The sequence below is a fragment of the Cetorhinus maximus genome, chromosome 5 (genome assembly GCF_964194155.1).
Source record: "Cetorhinus maximus chromosome 5, sCetMax3.hap1.1, whole genome shotgun sequence".
Classification (NCBI taxonomy): domain Eukaryota; kingdom Metazoa; phylum Chordata; class Chondrichthyes; order Lamniformes; family Cetorhinidae; genus Cetorhinus; species Cetorhinus maximus.
Genome location: NC_135883.1, coordinates 8,817,055 through 8,837,756, shown reverse-complemented (window position 1 = coordinate 8,837,756; position 20,702 = coordinate 8,817,055). Strand labels below are relative to the sequence as shown.

Below are 20,702 nucleotides of genomic sequence, written 5' to 3'. Positions count from 1 at the left end.
TGGTGGAGGGAGTGAATGCTGAAGGTGGTAGATGGTGTACAAATCAAATGGGCTGCTTTATCCTAAATGGTGCCAAGCTTTTTGAGTGTTGTTGGAGCTGCACTCATCCAGGCAAATGGAGAGTTTTCCATCATACTCCTGACTTGTGCCTTGTAGATGGTGGGCAGGCTTTAGAGAGTCAGTTACTCTCTGCCGAATTCTGAGCCTCTGACCAGAACTTGTAACCACAGTATTTATATGGCTAGTCCAGTTCAGTTTCTGGTCAATGGTAACCCCCCAAGATGTTGATAGTGGGGGATTCAGTGATGGTAATAACATTGAACATCAAGGACAGATGCTTAGATTCTCTCTTGTTGCAGTCAGTCATTGCCTTGCACTTGTCTGGCACAAATGTTACTTGCCATTCATCAGCCTAAGCCTGAATATTGTTCAGGCCTTGCTGCATTTGGACATGGACTGTTTCAGCATCTGAAGAGCTGCGAATGGTGAACATTGTGCAATCGTCCATGAACATCCCCACTTCTGACCTTATGACGGAGAGAGGGACATTGAGTAAAAGCAGCTGAAGATGGTTGGGTCAAGGAGCTCCTGCAGTGATGTCCTAGGACTGAGACGATGGGCCTCCAACAACCACAACCATCTTCCTTTGTGCTAGGTATGACTCCAGCCAGTGGAAAGTTTTCCCCCTAATTCCCGTTAACTTCAGTTTTGTTAGGGCTCCTTGATGCCACACAGTCAAATGCTGCCTTGATATCAAGGGCAGTCACTCTCACCTCACCTCTGCAGTTCAGCTCTTTTGTCCATGTTTGGACCAAGGCTATAATGAGGTCAGGAGCCAAGTGACCATGACAGAACCCAAATTGAGCATCTCTGAGCAGGTTATTGCTGAGTGAGTGCTGCTTAATTGCACTGATGATGACACTTTCCATCACTTTGCCGATTATAGCAAGTAGGCTGATGGACTGGTAATTGGCCGGGTTGGACTTGTCCTATTTTTTGTGGACAGAACACACCTGAGAAATTTTCCACATCACCGGGTAGATGCCAGTGTTGTAGTTGTACTGGAACAACATGGCTGGGGGGTACTAGATCTGGGGCACAAGTCTTTAATACTATTGCTAGAATGTTCTCAGGCCTCAGCCTTTGCAGTATCCAGTGCCTTCAGCCATTTTTTTATATTAAGTGGAATGAATCGAATTGGCTCAAAGCTGGCATCTGTGATGCTGGGAACCTCAAGAGGAGGCCGAGAAGGATCATCCATTTGGCACTTCTGGCTGAAGATGGCTGCAAATGTTTCAGCCTTGTCTTTTGCATTGATGTGCTGGATTCCCCCACCATTGAGGATGCGGCCATTTGTGGAGCTTCCTCCTCCAGTTGGCTGTTTCATTGTCCACTACCATTCATGACTGGATGTGGCAGGACTTCAGAGCTTAGATCTGATCCATTGATTGTGAGATCACTTAGCTCTTTCTATCACATGCTGCTTATGCTGTTTGGCACACAAGTAGTCCTGTGTTGTAGCTTCGCCAGGTTGACACCTCATTTTTAGGTATGCCTGGTGCTGCTCCTGGTATGCTCTCCTGCACTCTTCATTGAACCAGGGGTTGCACCCCTGGCTTGATGGTAATGGTAGAGTGGGGGATATGCTGGGCCATGGGATTACAGATTGTGGTTGTATACAATTCTGCTGCTGCTGCTGGCCCACAGTGCCTCATGGGTGCCCAATTTTGAGTTGCTAGATTTGTTCAAAATCTCTCCCATTTAGCATGGTTGTAACGCCACACAAGATGGGGCAGGATTTTGCCCTTGGCAGTGGCGCTTGGCGGGGGTGGTCAGGAAGCCGACTGCCGCCCGCGATCAACTCCGCACTGCGATTTCACGCGGGCGGGCCCATTAAAGCCTGCCCTGCATGGATCGCAAGCAGCAGCGCTGAGCGCTGCCTGTGCGGGCAGGGGGAGGAGAGAGAGTCGGGCCTAGTGCGCAGTTCACGCATGCACGAGAAAGAGCACTTCAATCTCCCTGAGGGAACTCCATGCCTCAGGGGGATTGAAGCACTGTGTAAAAAAAACATAATGAAGAGAATAAAAATTTAATAAAACTTGTCCCCTCATGTGACTCTGTCACATGACCTGGGACATATTTTTAATTCAAAAATAAAGTTTTATTTAACGTTTATTTGCTTTAGGAAACATCATCCCACTCGTGGATGAGGTTTCCTAATAAATGTAACGGCCACCGGGACTTTTCGCCTGCCCACCAATCATTAGGTTGGATGGGTAGCGTAAATTTGAATTTAATTAGATTGTTATTGGCCTTAATAGGCCTTTTAATTATCGGCGGGCGTGCAGCCGATTCTGGCATGTGCCCACCAAACGAAACATCACGAGATTGCACGATTCATACATCGGGACACAAGTCTGACGACATCACACATCATTTTACGCTCGGGCGTGTCAAGCGCGTGTCCGCACACCGAGCGTAATATTCTTCCCATGGTGTTTGATGCATCAGAAGAACAAAAGCTGTTCAACCAATGATTCTGCAGAAGCATAACTTTAGTTAGCTCCATTCTAGTGTATCTACTCCACTTAGTGCTGCCTGAAGTGGTTATACTCTGGATTCCACAGAGCAGCTATGTAGTTGCATAATAAAAATGTTCTTTATACAGACCCTACGCATAGACCAGGGAGAAGTTTTACATATCTGTACTTAGCAATGATTGTACTTATCCACTGTCAACTTTGAAAACTACATTCGTTCAAGTACCTTCAATGACTAGCTCTTTTCTTCCTCCCTTCCAAAAATAACTAGGAGCAGACTCAGTCTTATCCCAAGAACTGGTAAATGTATCTTTATCCCAAACACACTGGGGATACAGTGGGGTAGTGTTTATGTTGCTGGACTAGTGATCCAGCGACCCAGGGATGTTTTGGGGACATGGGTTCAAATCCCGCCATGGCAGCTGGTGGAATTTGCATTTGGTTAATAAATCTGGAAGTGAAATCTATTCTCAGTAATGGTGGCCTTGAAACTATCATCAATTGTTGTATAAACCCACCTGGTTCACTAATGCTCTTTAGGGAAGGAAATCTGACATCCTTACCTGGTCTGGCCTACATGTGACTCCAGAGCCACAGCAATGTGGTTGACTCTTAACTGCCCTCTGAAATGGTCTCGCAAACTACTCAGTTCAAGGGCAATTAGGAATAGGCAACAAATGTTGGCCTTGTCAGAGATGCCCACATCCCGTGAAAGAATAAAGAAAAAATTAATGGAGGCACTGTGGTAGTATATCCACTCGATAACAGCAAATATTACAAGAACTAAACTCACTTCAATACTCGTTCAATGTGATACAAAGTCAAACCCCATCATAATTGTTTTGGAGGTCACCTCCATGTAAATAAAAAATTGAATGACAATGGAAATGTCTCCGAGTGCAAGACTGATGAATGTATCACTGGCTTGGGGACCAGTGTCCAACTTGGCCCTCACTAGCATTTGTAATACATTATTCAACATATCGGAGTCTAAACTTGAATCTAATTAGGGTGAAATGGTAAGCCCATTCTTTAATATAGCTAGGTCATATATATGAAATACATGTGAGAAACTTCAGGGAACCTACCTTGACGAAAGGCTGCAAATATTAAGCTTTTTTAAAACTTTTCCAATCTGTCTCAGACATTACTGTCATGCCCAGTAAAGGCATGTCATATTCACAACTTGAAACATGGGCTGCATTCAGTGTAAAATTTTCTGGCACCATCTTTTCATTTTTTTTTTAAAATGGACATTAAATGGCTGCTAAGATGGCTGCCAACAGTCAGGTGGCTTGCAATTTCTGCATGACTCAGAAGTATCTCAAGTCTCCAGAAAGTTCCTAATTGAACGACCATGGGTGGGGTGCATCCCTTGAATGGACATACCAAGACAAAATCATTTCTGGAATTCACACATCCTATTGTTTGTGGATTTACCTGAAACTCAAAATCTAAGGACTCCTAAACCCATGGTCTCTGGGCTTGATATATAAAAAGGGGGAGCTGTAGAAACCAGTTAATCATAAGTAGATGTGAATGGTCACCACCACTGTATAGAAATGACTTTGAACTTCAAATTATTCTGGGTGGACAAAATAAGTGTTGATCATGACCTGTCCAAAACTGTTTTCAGATCATGAATCTTATTACCCCAAGAATCACGGAGAAACCAGCCAGTCTGCAACCACACAGCAAGAATCAGCAGGAGCAAAGGAAGCAATATCTATGCCTTAAAACTGCAACATCATAAGGTCTCCCAGCCTGTTCCTTTTCAAGTCCACCAGTACAGGAACTTGACCTCCTGTTAAGAAGACTACAATAACTCCATGACCTGCTGAAAAGCCTTCTCTGAGGGAATCCTGCAATAATTCCGATATACAAATCCAGCTATTGAATGCACCTAGCCTACCCTTCAGGAGTGAAAATGCCCTCTTCACTTGGACTGCAATGCATGTTTTTCCTATGACAAGCCAAACATGTAAATTACAAATTATTCTTTCAATTATGGCTTGTAGAAGTGCATTATTCTTTTTACCTGTACTTTTTCTTGAGAGTGTGCATGTATTTATGCACGCATGCGTTGAGTAAGTGACGTAGCATTGGGCTTTTTGGGTGAATGCGTGAGTAAATAACCCTCTTTATTTAAATCCATGATGCTACTGGTTATTCAAATTGGCCACACACTCAGGGATTAAGAAACATACACAACTTCCTTTTGCAAAACACACTGATTACAGACAGTAAGGGAAAGGAATTGGGGTTTCAGTTCTCTCTCATCCCCGTCCATTACATTATTTTGGCCAATTTGCAACACTTTCCATTTTTCAATATTAAATACATCTTTTCACCTAAATCTTCCACCTATATCTTTCTGTAATTCCTCAGCTGTACTAACAAACTGCATTCATTAAACACATAAAAACAATAACAGAAAACAAATAAGACTGGAGGGGACACCAAGTCATGGAAGGAACAATTAGAAAGGTTGAGCATCAGCTGAAAAAAAGATATTCAGTATTTTTTAAAAAGGAGAACTGAAGAGATAGAGGGGTTCAGAGACTAAGGGCTGAATAATACGGTGGTGCACCGACAGCGGCGGGTTCCACACCCTGAAGTCGGCGACGTTCCAACTTCCGGGCCCACTGTCGGTGAGTGCCAGACAATACGATAAATTCCTGTGAATTAGCAGCAAGGGCTGTTTACAGACCATCATCCTGCCCAATTACTGTTGTATGGTGGGATGTCCAGTCTCTGAGATTGCAGACTGTGATCCAGAACAAGGTAATGGCCAGCACTTTAAAGGGCCCCCTGGCACGGGACAGTTTCAAGGGACCTATCAGATGATTAACGGAGTGCATCTGCTATAAGTACTGAAGAGGTGTGCATTTTCCAGTCTGGTCAGGTAAGTCAATTTAAACTTTAGCTAAAATAAAAGCAAAATACTGCAGATGCTGGAAATCTGAAATAAAAACAGAAAATGCTGGAAAAAAACTCAGCAGGTCTGGCAGCATCTGGGGAGAGAGAAACAGAATTAACATTTTGAATCCATATGACTCTTCTTCAGAGCTGAAGAGAGGTAGAAATGTAATGGGTTTTATGCTGTTGAAGAGAGGGGGTAGAACAGGTGGCACAAAGTAGAGGGTCAGGGATAGGTAGGAGCTTAGGAGAGATTTGACAAAGATATCATGGACACAAGACAAAGGGAGTGGTAATGATAGAATTAAAGACTAAGGCATGTGCAAATGGTACCATCAAGGTCGGATAGCAGAATGTATTAACAGCAGAACAAGGGTCAGCACTTTCTGAAAGCAAAAGAGAGAACAAGTTACAGACTGGCCCTGTACGGGGAGTGGATTGGGGAAAGAAAATCAAAATGCAGGACAGAGTTCATGTTCTGAAGTTGTTGAACTCAATGTTAAGTCCAGAAGGCTGTAAGCACTTAATAGAAAGATACGGTTTGTTCCTCCAGTTCCCCAACGCAAACTGAAGGAACAGCACCTCAGCTTCCAATTAGGCACTTTACAGCCTTCTGGACTTAACATTGATAGATGTTTGGTAGTACAGAACTTGAGTATTGCTGAAAAAAGAGACATATCAAAGCTTTTCGTTGTGCGCTCATGCAGACACCACAGGAATATCAATATAAGGGGAAAACAACAATTTATACTGTATATGAAGAGAGTGCTGATTGGTCGGCGAATAGTCTCTGATTGGTGGAGAATGCACCAATGATGGTGACTGACAGTTAACTGCCAAGCATTGTTTAACAGTTAAACCAGGAACAAGGCAATGTCTTGAGGAATGAGTCAGCAAATGGCTGTCACTTATTTTGTTTAGCTGACACAGGTGCAATGTGTGTACATGTTATTTCTGTCTGCAACGAACAGGACCCCGTGTATTAATATATGTAACTTCGAGTACACTGCGAGTCCAACTGACAATCTTAAATTGGTTGTCAGCGTAATTCTTAGCACACTGATTATTTAACAAATGTTGTCCAATCGCGGAATCACATCTAATGTTGGACACTGTGTTTTGAGTTTTGTAAGCACGGGCTGGTTGGGTATGGTCTGTACATTTCAGTGCCAGTGTGATGCTAGGTATGTAGGCCGTACATCCCAAAGACTGGCAGATTGTATCAAACAGCATGTTCCAGCCGCTGTTCGCAACGGGCAAGGTACAGACCATCCCCAACCAGCCCATGCTGGTAAAACTCAAAACAGTGTCCAACATTAGATGTGATTCCACGATTGGACAACATTTGTTAAATAATCCTCAATGTGCTAAGAATTACACTGAGAATCAATTTAAGATTATCAGCCGGGCTCACAGTATGGTGCATTTGTGTGTACTCAAAGCTACATATATTAATACACAGGGCCCTGTTCTTTGCAGACAGAAAGAACATGTACACACATTGAGCCTGTTTCAGCTAAACAAAATAAGTGACAGCCATTCGCTGACTCTTTCCTCAGGGCAATGCCTTGACCAATCAGGGTCAAGCTGCCTGGTTTAAATTTCAAACAATGCTTGGCAGTTAACTGTCAGTTACAATCACTGCTGCATTCTCCAACTGAGACAACAATCCATCTGTCTCAGGCACTTTTCACTCCTTACCCCTGGGTATTAGACAGGAAAGTATTCCATCAAAAGAGCCCTTTTAATCAGAAGAGAGTTCTCCTCATGAAAAATTTCAAAAAGTTTCCTCTGTCCACTCAAATGAGTAATCCCTGAGACTCTGGTCTCAGCAGCGGTTTTAAAAACCGCCTAAACAAGCTTGCCCTTAAAAAAAAGGAATTCCCCGCCCGTTGTAAATCTCACCATGAAGGCATATTATTGTCTTATGACCATATTATTGCAGGGAGATGGGTAGTTAATTAGCTGAATTGCCTTTTAAATTGATATTTTATTAATGCGGGCAGATTCCCGACTTTTTGACCTGCCCGCTAGCCATATTATGGTGTTGAAGTAGATCAGCTGTGATCTCTTTCAATGGCAGAGCGGGCTCAAAGGGATGAATGGCTTACTCCTGCTCCTATTACTTATGTTATGTTCTAGCTCAGTGGTCAGAACTTTTTTTTTTTAACCTGATGAGCCATTTTTTAATAAATGCCTAAAATGAAAACTATTGGGAACCACAAGACGAAAATTTGGCATTGCTAAGCTAAATATTTGACAAGTTGCCAAGTGTTTCTGGTAGGATGCATAATGTCTATTTAATTTCTATTTTTTTCTATTGATGCATAAAATAGATGTATTGAATGTATGTATCAATAGAAAAAAATAGAAATTAAATGACCCAACTTTAAATCATTTCTTTGCCTTTTTTTTTTAAAAGTCATCTTTAAGACAAACTTTAAATTAAGGTGCATGGAATTAAGACATTTTTTTCAATAATTGATTCCTGTGATTAAATAACAGATTCAGAATAATTTATTGTCTCACCTATATTAGAAACAATAATGGTCACAACCATAAAACCAATTCCTCAAACCAAAGGCATTATCTATAACCATGGTGTAGTTAGACACTCGAACTGATTTATTTAGAGCACGGTGATATTCTTTGTTAAAATCATCATTTGAAACCATAAAGTGCAGCATAACAAACAGCTGTTAATCCCCATAATAAAAACACAACTCTTACTTTTCTTGCCTTAATTTTTTTTGTCTTTTTTCACATTAATGCAATCCAAACTGAAAAGCTGGGAGCCACAAATAAGATGTTAAAGAGCTGCATGTGGCTTCGCTGCTACTGGTTGCAGGTCCTTGACCTAGCTGAAGGAAACAGTAAACAGTACTCACGGGTGAATGAAAGAGGAGGGATTTTTTTCTGAAATGTACTGTTAACCATTATGGAGTGGCATTGTTAGTTTCTTATCAGAACTTTTACTCTCCTGACCACCAGTGAACAGCTCTTCTAGTAGCCAGACACAAGTGACAACTGCTTTGAGTGAATTAAAGTGGTCTAGTTCGATAATTGCTGAACAATTTAAAAGTTGTAAGGAATCTATGTTTTATGTACTATTAATTTATATTTGTCATTATGCCAAAGATCACTGGGTACACTTAAAAAAATAAACAATTGGAGTAAAATGCACCAACAAACCATCAACAGCAACTAAGCTTTCTGTGTCTAAAAGGGGTCAATACAGCAGATACATTGCAGTAATAAAAACAGAAAATGCCAGAAATACTCAACATGTCAGGCAGCATCTGTCAATGGGGAGAAAAACAGAGTTAATATTTGAGGTGAGGTCTGTGACCTGCTGAGTATTTCCAGCATTTTAAGTTTTTATTTCAGTTTTCCAGCATCTGCAGTATTTTGCTCTTGCAAATATATCTCAGTTACAGTTTATAGTACGTACCAAAGGACACCTTACCTCTCACTGGTCCGAGCATTTTGTGGCCACCTTTTGGAGGATTATGATTTAATCCTGGTGCACAGGCCCCTTTGGTTGTCCCAGGGCTACAGCCAAAAGTGAAACTGGGAGACGCTTTAATCAGAGATGGATTTTGGTGCCCATTGCTGATTCCAGAGATGCCATTTCCATTACTCTTCGTCTTACTGAGGGAATTTTCTGAGACAGAGGATGTTATCCCACTATGTTTAAGTAAGGAGAGAACAAATACTTCAAAACATCTAATATAAAGCACACAAATATCAACTTAATAAATAATTACTTCTCTTTGGTAGCACAATGTCACCTTAAATAGTAAAGCGTGTAAAATTTTCTTTTGCTTCACCTGAAGACCACATTTCAAAAGTTATGTGCACAAATGCAATAAAAAGATAAACACAAGAAAGTCTAAGTAGGTTAATTACTCCGAGATAATCACCTCCAAATAAATTCAATTCAAAGCTCAGTCGGAAGTGTACGTAGCAATTTAAAATTTGTTTTCACAGTAGTTATTTTATAGATTTTGGCATTCCAAAAATAATCTTCCATTTGGAAGCATTCCAAACAAACAATTATCACAAAGTTTTAATTAGCTGCACTGCAAAGAAAGTAACACAACCTTTTTAAAATAAAAAGCATAATCATCTGTAGTAATCTCCTGCCTCTGAAAAAAAATTGTCAAGCAAGGATTTAACCAGAGATGTAGACACGCTGGGTCCACATGATACAGCTTTGACGACTATTTTATGCTGGGTTTTATTTTTGCATTGTGGCCAAGCAGACTCTGTAATGAACTGTAACAGAGGGAAGGTGTGGGACTGTTGATGAACACGGAATTGGGCTGCGTTACTCATATAAACATCTGTTGGGTTGTTCACAGACAGCCTGGCCACAAAGTAGCTGGTCAGGTTGAGCTCTCTCTAAAACTTCCTTACCATATAAGCTCCCTCTTGCTTGCCTCCTCCCGACCCTTTCACTCCCTCCTGCTTGCCGCTTCCCTCTCATGAACCCCTTGCTGCCTCCCGCTCACCACCTCACTTACCACCGCTCTCTGAAGCACTCACTGTGAGCAAGGGCTCGGGATAGGGGCAGCAAGAGGGAAGCGGTGAGGGGATTGGGAAAGGGGCAGCGAGCTGGGGGCAGCAAGTAAGGCAGTGAGACGGGAGAGTGAAATGGGTCAGGAGAGGGAAATGGAGGGCAGGAGGGAATGAGGAGGTTGGGACAGGGGTGGTGAGCAGGTGGGATTGAGTGAGTCATAACAGGGAAGCAGCAAACAGATGGGACGAGGGGGTCAGGAGAAGGATGAGCAAAGTGGCGTGAAGCATTTTAAAAATGCAGACTGAGCATGTGCACTGCGCTAAAACAAAAATGGAGGTCAAGGCAGCAGCACTTTTCAAGTAAGTTGCCTCCTTTACAAACTGCACAAAAACAAAAACGTGTTATTAGAATGCGCATAAGCGGGGGACGTCTGTATTGTGTAACAGGTCACTTAAATACATCAGTACTATCATGAAATTTAATGCTGCACTATCGATTTTAAAAATTGAACTTCAATGCTGAAAACCTAAGATGTGACTTTGTAAAATTACTGGCAAGGAATTTCATGACCATTTTTTTTTGCAACTTACTTAGAACCTTTAGAAATCCTTGTAACATTTTTCTTTGACATTGCCATGCTTCTTGTATTTCGAATGTGCTTCAACATCCATGCACGAAGTTTTGTCATACAGCTGTATTCTGACATAACAACTCTTGGCCAAGGATTGCAATCAGCCATATCTAAGGCTGCAATGGCTACAGCTCTCCCCACCTGAAGAAATGAGAGAAACAGATAGCTATTTAACAGCTCAAACAATTCCTTTCATATAATAACTATGGCTTTCCCTCATACTCCCCCTCAAAATATTTACCAAATATTTGCAGACCCATTCAGGTGAATAATTCTTTGACCAAATAGAAGACAAGAAGATTAAGTCATGTCTCTAGTCCATATTTCTGGAGCCTTTGAACATCCAATCTAACCATCCAATCCAACCTCATGTTCTCAAAATATATTAGCTTTTTATTTGCTTACAATTAAATGTTGATATATGGTTGGCATTATAAAATGGCTAATCGGGAAGTCAATATTTGATAATCAATTCCTTAATCCCTAAATTCAAGTTTTGCTTACATTCCCCAATTTTCTACAGTTCAAGATTGAAGTTTCCTGTCCAGTAACATAAACTAATCTAAAATCAGAAACTGCATTTATCACAACTGATCATGTATCTTGTCCAAGCCAGGCTAACTTTCAACTGCACAAATTCTGATTTATTCAAGTCTAACTTCCACTATACATAAAGTTGAGTACTTCATTAGTTTTATTTATTTCCCTATAAATAAAAAATAATAAACAGTATTGCCAGTTATTTGGTTTCAGGCTTTCTGTAAATACTGTATATAAATAAAAACTGAATGCCCAAGTTTGGTTTTGAAAATAGAAATTGAACCCGTCACTTCTTTCATTTCCAATCTAGGAGTCCTAATAATGTGGAGACATTGGTTAAAAGATTTACAAGGAGTTTTCATCAACAATAAAGCAAATATAAGAATGCCAGTCCCCTGTCGCCATGGTAGTCGTTTCGCTTTGTAATTGGTAAATTGCGCGAACCCTACTGAACACTCATTCTGAAAACAATTTACATGATTCTCAATTTGCCGTCGATGAACAAAGCATGCACATCATTATACTTACAATCAATTACTCACAAAGATAGTGCTCAAAAGTATTCCTTTTATAACTATATTCCAGATTGCATAGCAAAATGAAGTGCACCTGGAAACCCAAGCAAAAGCTAATCTAAAAATGGTCTCTGTACAGTTTTGGAATATTTTGCTTCTTGCTGGAAATTGATTGCCTTAGTGAGAAGAAAGAAAGATTGCATTTATAAAGCATGTTTCATCACCACTGATGTCTCAAAGCGCTTTACAGCCAATTAAATACTTTTGAAGTTTAGTCACAATTGTAATGGAGGAAACAGCAATCAATTTCCACACAGCAAAGTAGCTAGGATTATGTGCTTAAAATGTTACATTAGTTGCCAAATGCATACAGATTCACAAAGAAAATGTCAACAGGGTCAGTATAATTTATGAGTAATGAACAATTAAAATTTTTGAGGTTTAAATATGTGGCTGAAAGAATGGTGTGAGCGACAGGGGTTCCAACTACAGCAGTTCTGGGGAAAGGGGAAGCTGTTCCATTAGGATGGACTCCACTAAAACCAGGCTTGGACCTATGTCCTGGCAAATCAAATAACTAAGATGGTAGATAAGGCTTTAAACTAATAAGGGGGAGGAAGGATTCAGTAGGGGTGCATTTATGGATCAGCAGAGCAAAGTCAAGGCTGCACAGCAGAGGAGCAACCTGAGTAAAATCAAACAGATTGTGTCATGAAGGGATGCAGAGTTCAAAAATGGTTATAGGGCATAAGTGATGAAAGCCACATCATGGAAGAACAGTAAAAAGTTAAAATTAAAAGTACCAAATCTGAATACACAAAGCATTGTAACTAAACATGAAATAATGGCAGAAGAGGTAAAGGGTGGAATTTTCTGTGCTCGCTAATGTCAGGCGTGTTCGGTGCGTGAGTGGACAATATGGCGAGAAGGCCAAAAATCAATTCCACGACGTCTTGAAATCAGTTTGCAATTGCCCGGTCTGCCAGTTATTGGCAGGCTGCGTTTCCCGCTGTCGGATGTCGGGAACCTCATTGTAATTCATCTGCATACCATTATAAGGCCAGCCCACCAGAATCAACCCCCACACTGGATCGTCCGTCCACATCGGTGGGAAAACACGCCAGTGCAGAACACGTCTTGACAAGTGAGATGTGCAGAAGTCGGGACTTACCGCCAGGGCCTTGCTCACATCGTGGACATCCGAGGAGAAAATGCTCGGGAACCTGGGGAAACGTCCATGGCACGCTGGGTGGATTCTCATGGACATGGCTCCGCCGCAAAGTAGCTCACGGAAGGTGGAAAGTCACCGTTGAAGGTCTACTCACAATGGATGATGATCAGGGAGGTGGAGAGAATAGTCTAACTGTGTTTGGGAGAGGAAGATGTAGCAGGGGGCAGGAGAGAAAGGTCTAGGATTGACTGGGAGAGGAAGAGGTGTCAGGATGATCGGTGAGGTTGGGAGGGGGGAACAAAGAGTTCAGTGGACGGTGAGGTTGGGAGTTGGGGAATGAAGGTGTCGGGGGGGGTGAGTTTGGGGTGGAGGGGCGGGGGGGGTTGGGAACGAAAGTGTCCAGTGGCATGTTGGGAGGGCAAGGGACTATGTTGGGGGAAGGAGGGGTAGATAAGAAGGGGTGGAAGGTGTGGTTGGGGGGGGCGGGGGGAGAGAAGAGAGGAGAAGTGCGGACCGGGTGGGGGGGGAGGAGTGCGGAAGGGGGTGGGGGGAAAGGAGTGAGGACAGGGGGGAAGGAGTGCGGACAGGGGGGGAAGAGTCTTGGGATAGAAAGAAGGCAGAAAGGGGAAGGAGTAAGTGTGGAGGAAGGAGTCAGGAAGGGACAAGGATTAAGGTGGGGGTGTGGAGAACCAAGGTGGTGGTTGGGGGAAGTGTTCTGTGTGGGGGGACAAAGGAGTTCCAGGCAGGGGGTGAAGGAGTTCCGGGCGAGGGGGATGTTGAAGCAGTTCCGGTGTGGGGAGCAGAAGATCCAAGGAGGTTGGAGGGGCAGTCTGCCATCATTCCCATGGAGACCTCCATACACGCACATGTGGGCACCACTTCGTCAGACAGCAAGCAGATGCACTCCTCTGACTGGCATGCCAATCTGTTGAGGGCTTCCAGAAGCTCTGCATGATGTTTCCCGCCTTCTGCTGACTCTTCAGGATGGAAGACCAAACCCAGAGGCTCGTTATCTGACTCGGACCGACAGATACCTCTTCCCCAGCAGTCCTCCGAGTGCTGGGGACATTGGCTGAATCTGCCTCCTTCTGCTGCAGACATATGCCCGTGCAGTGACCACCAGATTGTGAACCCGAGCCTGCTCTAGATCTAAGTCCCACCGAAGTATGTATCCCTGTGCTGGTGGAGGGTGTGGATAAGCGCTGTGACAGGTGTTCCAGGCTGCTTATTTCTAGCTCTTCAATGGGGGAGGTGTCCTCTTGGCTGGAGGTGAGGGACTGGCTGGCTGAGAGTGTCGGTCACTTGGCAGAGCTCCCTGTGAACCAAAGTAGAGACAATTAGTGCATGGCAGCAGAGTCAAAAGCAGGAGAGGGAGCACTCACAAATGTGTTGAGAGAGGGATGATGTGGTGCAAGATTCAATTGAGGGTTATCGCTGCCGACCTCACCATTACAAGCACGGTCCACATCTTCACCAGTCAGCGCGATGGCACACTCCTCAAAGTGAGCAAGGGGCCTAATGTGGGCCACTCCACCCCTGGTCTGGGACTATTCCCTGCTGTTGTAAGCAGGCTTATCCTGCATAAAAACAGATGGATAGAGTGTGAGCAAGACACATGGTACTGCATGGAATGTTTGTGTGATGAGTGGAACATGGTCGGGATGAGGATGTGAACTCCAGAGGATAGGAGCCTGATGGAGATGTGAGGGTGTGTGAGAGAGCTAGTGGTGTTGTCCCTTGATATGTGAGATCCCTGTGGATGTGTGATGGGTTTGTGTGTGAGAGAGTTGAGAGTGACGAAAAGAGTGACTTACTCTTACGGGACAACATCCTGTTGTGGCACTGGGTCGCTGTCCTCTTTTGCAGGGCATTGGCGCTGACCACCACTGCCTCCCATGCTGGATTAGTGATGCTGCTGCCTCATCCTGCGGTCAAAGTAGAGGTAGAGGACATCACAAGGGGGCTCCACTGTGCCCAAAACGCACTCCAGGCATGTGTTGTTAAACCGGGAGCTGCAGTCTTCTTGCCTTTCGGGGCCGTGTCTTCTTTGCAGCAGTTGTAGGCTGGAAGCACTGAGAGGTGTGCACGCGGCTGCACCTTAAATATGGCACTTGGCATTATGAAGCAGTGAGGCGATGGCATGGCAGGCAAATGAGAGCCTACCCGCCACTGAAGCGGCGTGTTTCCTGGGAATGCATAATTAATGCAGCGGAATTGGGATGATACAGCGTGAGAAGCCGCCATTGCGGCTGGCAGGTAAAATGTCATTTCTCCTACCCGCTACTGCAATTAGTGCAAATCTGGGTCGATTCCACTCAAAGGCTGTAATCTAGTAGCCGTTACTGAGAATTGATTGCAGGGTGAGGTAGAGAAATAAATATTCCTTTGTACGTGAATCTTAGAAAAGATAGGCAAACTGGAAAAGGAGGTGGGATATCCCTGATAACAAAGGGTGAGATACAGGCAGTTAGGAGAAAGCATATTAGGCCAGAAAATCAGGATATAGAATTAGTGTGCATGAAGGTAAGAAATAAAATCACAGCAGAAAACTGACAGGGGTAGTTTATAGACCCTCTACAGAAATCATAGTCTCAGAGTACAAATAATGAAATTAGAGCATGATGTAACAAAGGTAATGCAACAATGTAATACAGTTATAATTACTTTAATCTAATAGGCTGGACAAGTAAATTGGCAAAAGTAGCTTGGGTCACAAGTTTATGGAGTGCATTTAAGACCATTTTCTAGAATAATATGTTGCAAAATCAACCAGTGAACAAGCTATTTCAGATTTAGTATTGTGTAATGAGGCAAGGTAACTTCATTAATTTGTAATAAAATATCATCTAATATGGTAGATGTGGTACCATGGTACTAATATGGTACCATGTTTGGAAGCAATGTGGTTAAATCCAAAACTAGGATCTTGAATTTAAATAATGCCATTTACAGAGGTATCAAGGAAGAGGGGCTAAGGCAGATTGGCAAATTAGATTAAAACATATAACAGTAGATAAGCAATGGCAAACATTTTTTTTTTAAATCAGAAATTTCGATATATATACATTCCCTTGAGGGATAAAAACATCACTGCAAAAGTGATACAGCCATGGCTGACTGGAATAGCTAAGGATAGTATTAGATTAAAAGAGATTTATAATGTTGCCAAAGAGTATTAAGGATTGGGGGAGTTTTAAAAATCAGCAAAGGGTACCTAAGAAATTGATAAAAAGTGGAAGAAAATAGAATGCCGGTAAACTAATAAGAAATATAAAAAGTGATTGTAATAGTTTTACAAGTATGTAAAAAGGAAAAGATTAGTGAAAGATTAGAGGCAGAGGCAGGAGAGATTACAACAGACAATAAAGAAATGGCAAAGATGTTAAATGTTTTATGACTGTCTTCAGAGTTGAAATCACAAAGAACATACCAGAAATTGTGGGAAACCATGGGTCTAATGAGTGAGGAACTTAACGTCAGCACGGTTCTATGAAAGAGAAATCATGTTTGATAAATCTATTAGAGTTTTTAAGAATATAACTAGCAGGGTAGACAAGGGGGAACCAGTGGATGTGGTATATTTGGATTTTCAGAAGGCATTGGATAAAGTGCCACACAATAGGTTGTTGCAGAAGATTAAAGCTCATGGAATTGAGATTAATATATTGGCATAGACTGAGGATTGGCTGACTGGCAAAAAACGAGTAGTAGAAACAAACAAGCCATTTTTGGTTTGAAAGGGCATAACTAAGAGTATTACAAGGATGAATGTTTGGACTTCAATGATTTACAATCTATGTCAATGACTTAGATGAGAGAACCGAGGGCAATATATCCAAGCTTGCTGGTGATAGAAAGCTAGGAGGGAAAGTATGGATGACTCAAATAGACTTCAAAGGCATGTGGTGAATGGGAAAGAAGGTGACAGATGGAGTATAATGAGGGTGGGGTGGGAAAAGTGGGAAATTATCCATTTGGGTAGGATGAATGGAAAAGCAGAATATTTTTACAAGATGAAATACCGGTAAATGTTTGCATTCAGAGGGGCCCGGGTGCCCTTGAACATGAATCACAAATTCAAAAATATATGAAGCACATTATAAACTTGCAACTTTACATACTTGCTCAAAGATTTCTGTAGTATATTTAGGTGGAAAAGTAGGTAGCGGTGGTGGACTTGCTCGTCCATTGTCATGGCATGCAGGAGGAACTGAATTCACACAACGGCCTGTATTATAATTGCATTCCAAGGTATAGCTGTAGAAGAGAATACTTAAAAATGACAAATAATTCAGGGGAAAATTATCTAATGACATTAATATTAGGATAAGGGTTTATGCCGACAAAAATATTACAGGGATATCAACTATTCCGTTTTCCTTTGTGCAGTAAGGTACAACCAGCATGACCTTCAATCACATCAGAGTCATAAAGTTTTACATAGAAAAATAGGATTCTAACAGTAGCTGCTTGTGCATCTCTAATTGAGTCAGATAGTACAGACCACAACGGAGAGACTGCACTACAATTAGAAATTGAGTCAAAAGCACCACTGTCCAGATCAGAGTAGGTGGTGCAGGAAACAAAACAAAATGGAATTACAAATGACTAGCCATCAGATGCAATATCTGTATTCTTCCATGTGGTATAAACAATACAAAATCGCTATTCTGCAAATTTTTATTGAAAGCTATGCAAGCAAAAAAAACTGAACATGAGTACAACCAAAGAATATTTTTACCCAATCTAACTCATAAGCTACATTAAACACTTTATCCTCTCACCTGTGAATAATTCCTGTAGCTTTATAAATTGCCACTCTCCCACTTCCCTCTTTAGACTGTCCATCCCTTTTGTCTTTGGCATACATGTTTCTCTCAGAGAAATTGCAAGCCGTGAAATCAAAGTGTGCTGAGTTCATGGAGATCAGTTTTGGAAACAACATATTCTCCATCTATATGGATGATAAAAACAGCAAAATTATTAAAATGAAGAATTTTATCCTATTTGTGACCGTGAAACTGAAAGGTCAATAAGCACATGAAATAAATGTTTAGACCCATGAAAGTAAAAGCATTTTTGACAGTAACACTATTCAGCTGACAGTCAAAAATATGCAATCTACAGAATTTCTGTTGAGAGTTATGCCATCTTATCAGAAGCTAAAATTATTCAATTTTACTGTTCTGTCAGATGGAAATAAGATTTATAATTAAGCTCGGCATATAAGATAGTAAACAATAACTGAAAGAGACAGCACAAATATTGTTTTTAAAAACTGTAAACTATTTGGAGGCTTGAAATCTTAAGAAAGACAACTGAAACCTCAAGCTGTTCCTCAAGTATTTCAGGCCCAATATCCATTTACTTAGATCCTTGATGAATGGAATGACCAAGAGTCTGTATTGATACCGTAACTGACAACAAAGGGTACATTGCCCAAGGTTTGTGTTCCTGGTTGAAGCAACAGATGAAGATTTGGATGGCTGTGAAGATGAAGTCAAAGCCTTCTTTTAAGCAGCTTCTGAGAGCTGTACCCTCAGTGAATAACATGCCTGACATTACAGAAACAGCGTTGATGCAGCCAGAGTTTAAGTTCGAGGTTTCCGTGTGTAAGGAGGGGCCCTATTTACAAATTCGGTTTCTTGTTAAGTTGGATGATAGTACCCTGAAAACTCTGCCATTGGTTGTTTCCATTTCAGCTTTTTACGCTGGCTATTATACCTGGAAAGTTCCAATGATGATCATTTTTATTGGCTTTGTTACAGTATCAGATGTCACTGCAGTGACAACAAACCTTAATAGCTTGAATTGAATGTGATGCAAGTCTGATAGGATTATCCAACCGTTCAGAGAATTGAACCCAACCTCTACTAGATTTAAAAAAATACTACTGACATTGAAAATCTGAAATAAAAACAGAAAATGCTGGAAATCACAGAAGGTCATGCAGCATCTGTGGAGGAGAAACAGAGTTAATGTTTCAGGTTGACGACCTTTCGTCAGAACTGAAAAATGTTAGAGGTGCATGTTTTTAAGCAAAGGGGACGAGGAAAGAACAAAAGGTCTGTGATAGGATGGAAGGCAGAAGTGATTCATTGACAAAAGGGATGATGGAGCAAAGGGAAAAGGGATGGTAATGGGCTAACCCTTAGAGATCTCTGCATTCACCCAATTCTGGCCTCTTCTGCGTCCATAATCTCTATTGCTGTACTATTGGCCGCTACGCCTTTAGCTGTCTAGGTCCTAAGCTTTGGAATTCTCTTCCTAAACCTCTCCATCACTCTCTCTCTTTCTATATGACACTCCTTAAAATCTATCTTTGACTAGCTTTTGGTCACCAGTGCTAACTTCTCCTTTAGCGGCTCACTGCCAAATTTTATCCAATTATTCTCATGTGAGAAGCAACTTCAGACATTTCACATTATTGTTGTTTATTGGACTGATTAAGTCAAATGGCTAGTTTCCATGTTGTAATTCCTGTGTATTTCTGTGGATATTAGCTTTTACAATAATATGTGCACCTTAGAAATCCCTCAAATGTCATCTTTGTGGATTGTATATTAATAAAATATTAGGGAGAAAGTAAATGTGTTTTTAATGTTATATGGATTCAGAGTCAAATGCACTGTAATATTTTTAAATGAGCAGATTGCATCCACTTTGTCAATTCTATCTAAATCTTTGTGATATTAGGCAACATTTTTTGTTGAATGCTGATGTCACTCACATAACAGGTTGCACCTGAACAGGAACGAGACCAACATCCTTGCCAGGGTGGGGGTTTGCTGGTGCTGTTGGTGGGGGTTTATACTAGTTTGGCAGGAGGATGGGATACAGAGTGGAGGTATAGTAGGAGTAATGCACAGACAAGTATAGAAGAAAAACCAAGCCAGCCTGGAAGGCAGAGCGTATGTAGTAAAGTTAAGGCATAAGGGAGCATGTCAAGGCAGGGTGGCATTTATTTTAATGCAAGGAGTCTTGCGAGTAAGGCAGATGAGTTGAGGGTGTTGAATAACACATGGGGATAGGATATCACTGCTATCATGGAGACAGGGTTGAGGGAGGGGCAGGATTGGCAGCTCAATATTCCAGGGTATAGAATCTTCAGGTGATCCAGGGGATGGGGGGGTGGAGGGGGGTGTAAAAGAGGTGGTGTTGCAATATTGATCAAGGAGTCAATTACTGCAATAAGGAGGGGTGATATCTTAGAAGGTTCCTTAAATAAGGCCACATGGGTAGAACTTAAAAACAAAAAGGGGGCAATCACATTGCTGGGAGTGTACTGTAGACCCCCAAACAGTCAGGGAGAGATAGAAGGGCAGATATGTAAGCAAATCTCAGAGAAGTGTAAAAAGAATAGGGTAATAATAGTAGGGGATTTCAACTTCCCCAATATTAACTAGGGTAGACAAAGTGTGAAAGGCTTAGAGGGGGCAGAATTCTTAAAACGTATCCAGGGGAGCTTTTTAAGCCAGCACGTAGAAAGTCCTACAAGAGATGGGGCGGTGCTGGGCCTAGCCCTAGTTTTAAAGAACGAAGCTGGGCAAGTAGTAGAAGTGTTAGTGGGGGGAGCAAATCAGGGTAATAGTGACCATAACTCAGTAAGATTTAAGATAGTTAGGGTAAAGGACAAAGATGGATCAGAAAAATTGGGGGAAGGCCGATTTTAATTTGATAAGACAGGATCTGGCCAAAGTGGACTGGGAACAGCCACTTGTAGGAAAATCTACATCAGAACAGTGGGAGTCATTTCAAAAGGAAATAGTGAGAGCGCAGGGTCAACATGTTCCCGTAAAGGTGAAGGGTGGGACCAACAAGTCCAGAGAACCCTGGATGTCAAGGAATGTACAGGATTAGATAA

The 20,702-nt window shown here is 41.9% G+C and overlaps 1 protein-coding gene across 3 annotated transcripts in view; it reads right to left on the bottom strand.

Annotated features, from left to right (window-relative positions):
- The window catches only part of agbl5 (AGBL carboxypeptidase 5), a 126,311-nt gene that overhangs the window by 60,963 nt on the left and 44,646 nt on the right, over window positions 1–20,702 (bottom strand). For all 3 annotated transcript variants that reach the window (XM_078541501.1, XM_078541502.1, XM_078541503.1), the window contains 4 exons: window positions 17,623–17,792; window positions 16,960–17,095; window positions 10,572–10,753; window positions 8,926–9,146 (listed from right to left, as the gene is read on the bottom strand). In XM_078541501.1, the coding sequence (XP_078397627.1) occupies window positions 8,926–9,146; window positions 10,572–10,753; window positions 16,960–17,095; window positions 17,623–17,792 (709 nt within the window). The remainder of the gene's footprint in view (window positions 1–8,925; window positions 9,147–10,571; window positions 10,754–16,959; window positions 17,096–17,622; window positions 17,793–20,702) is intronic.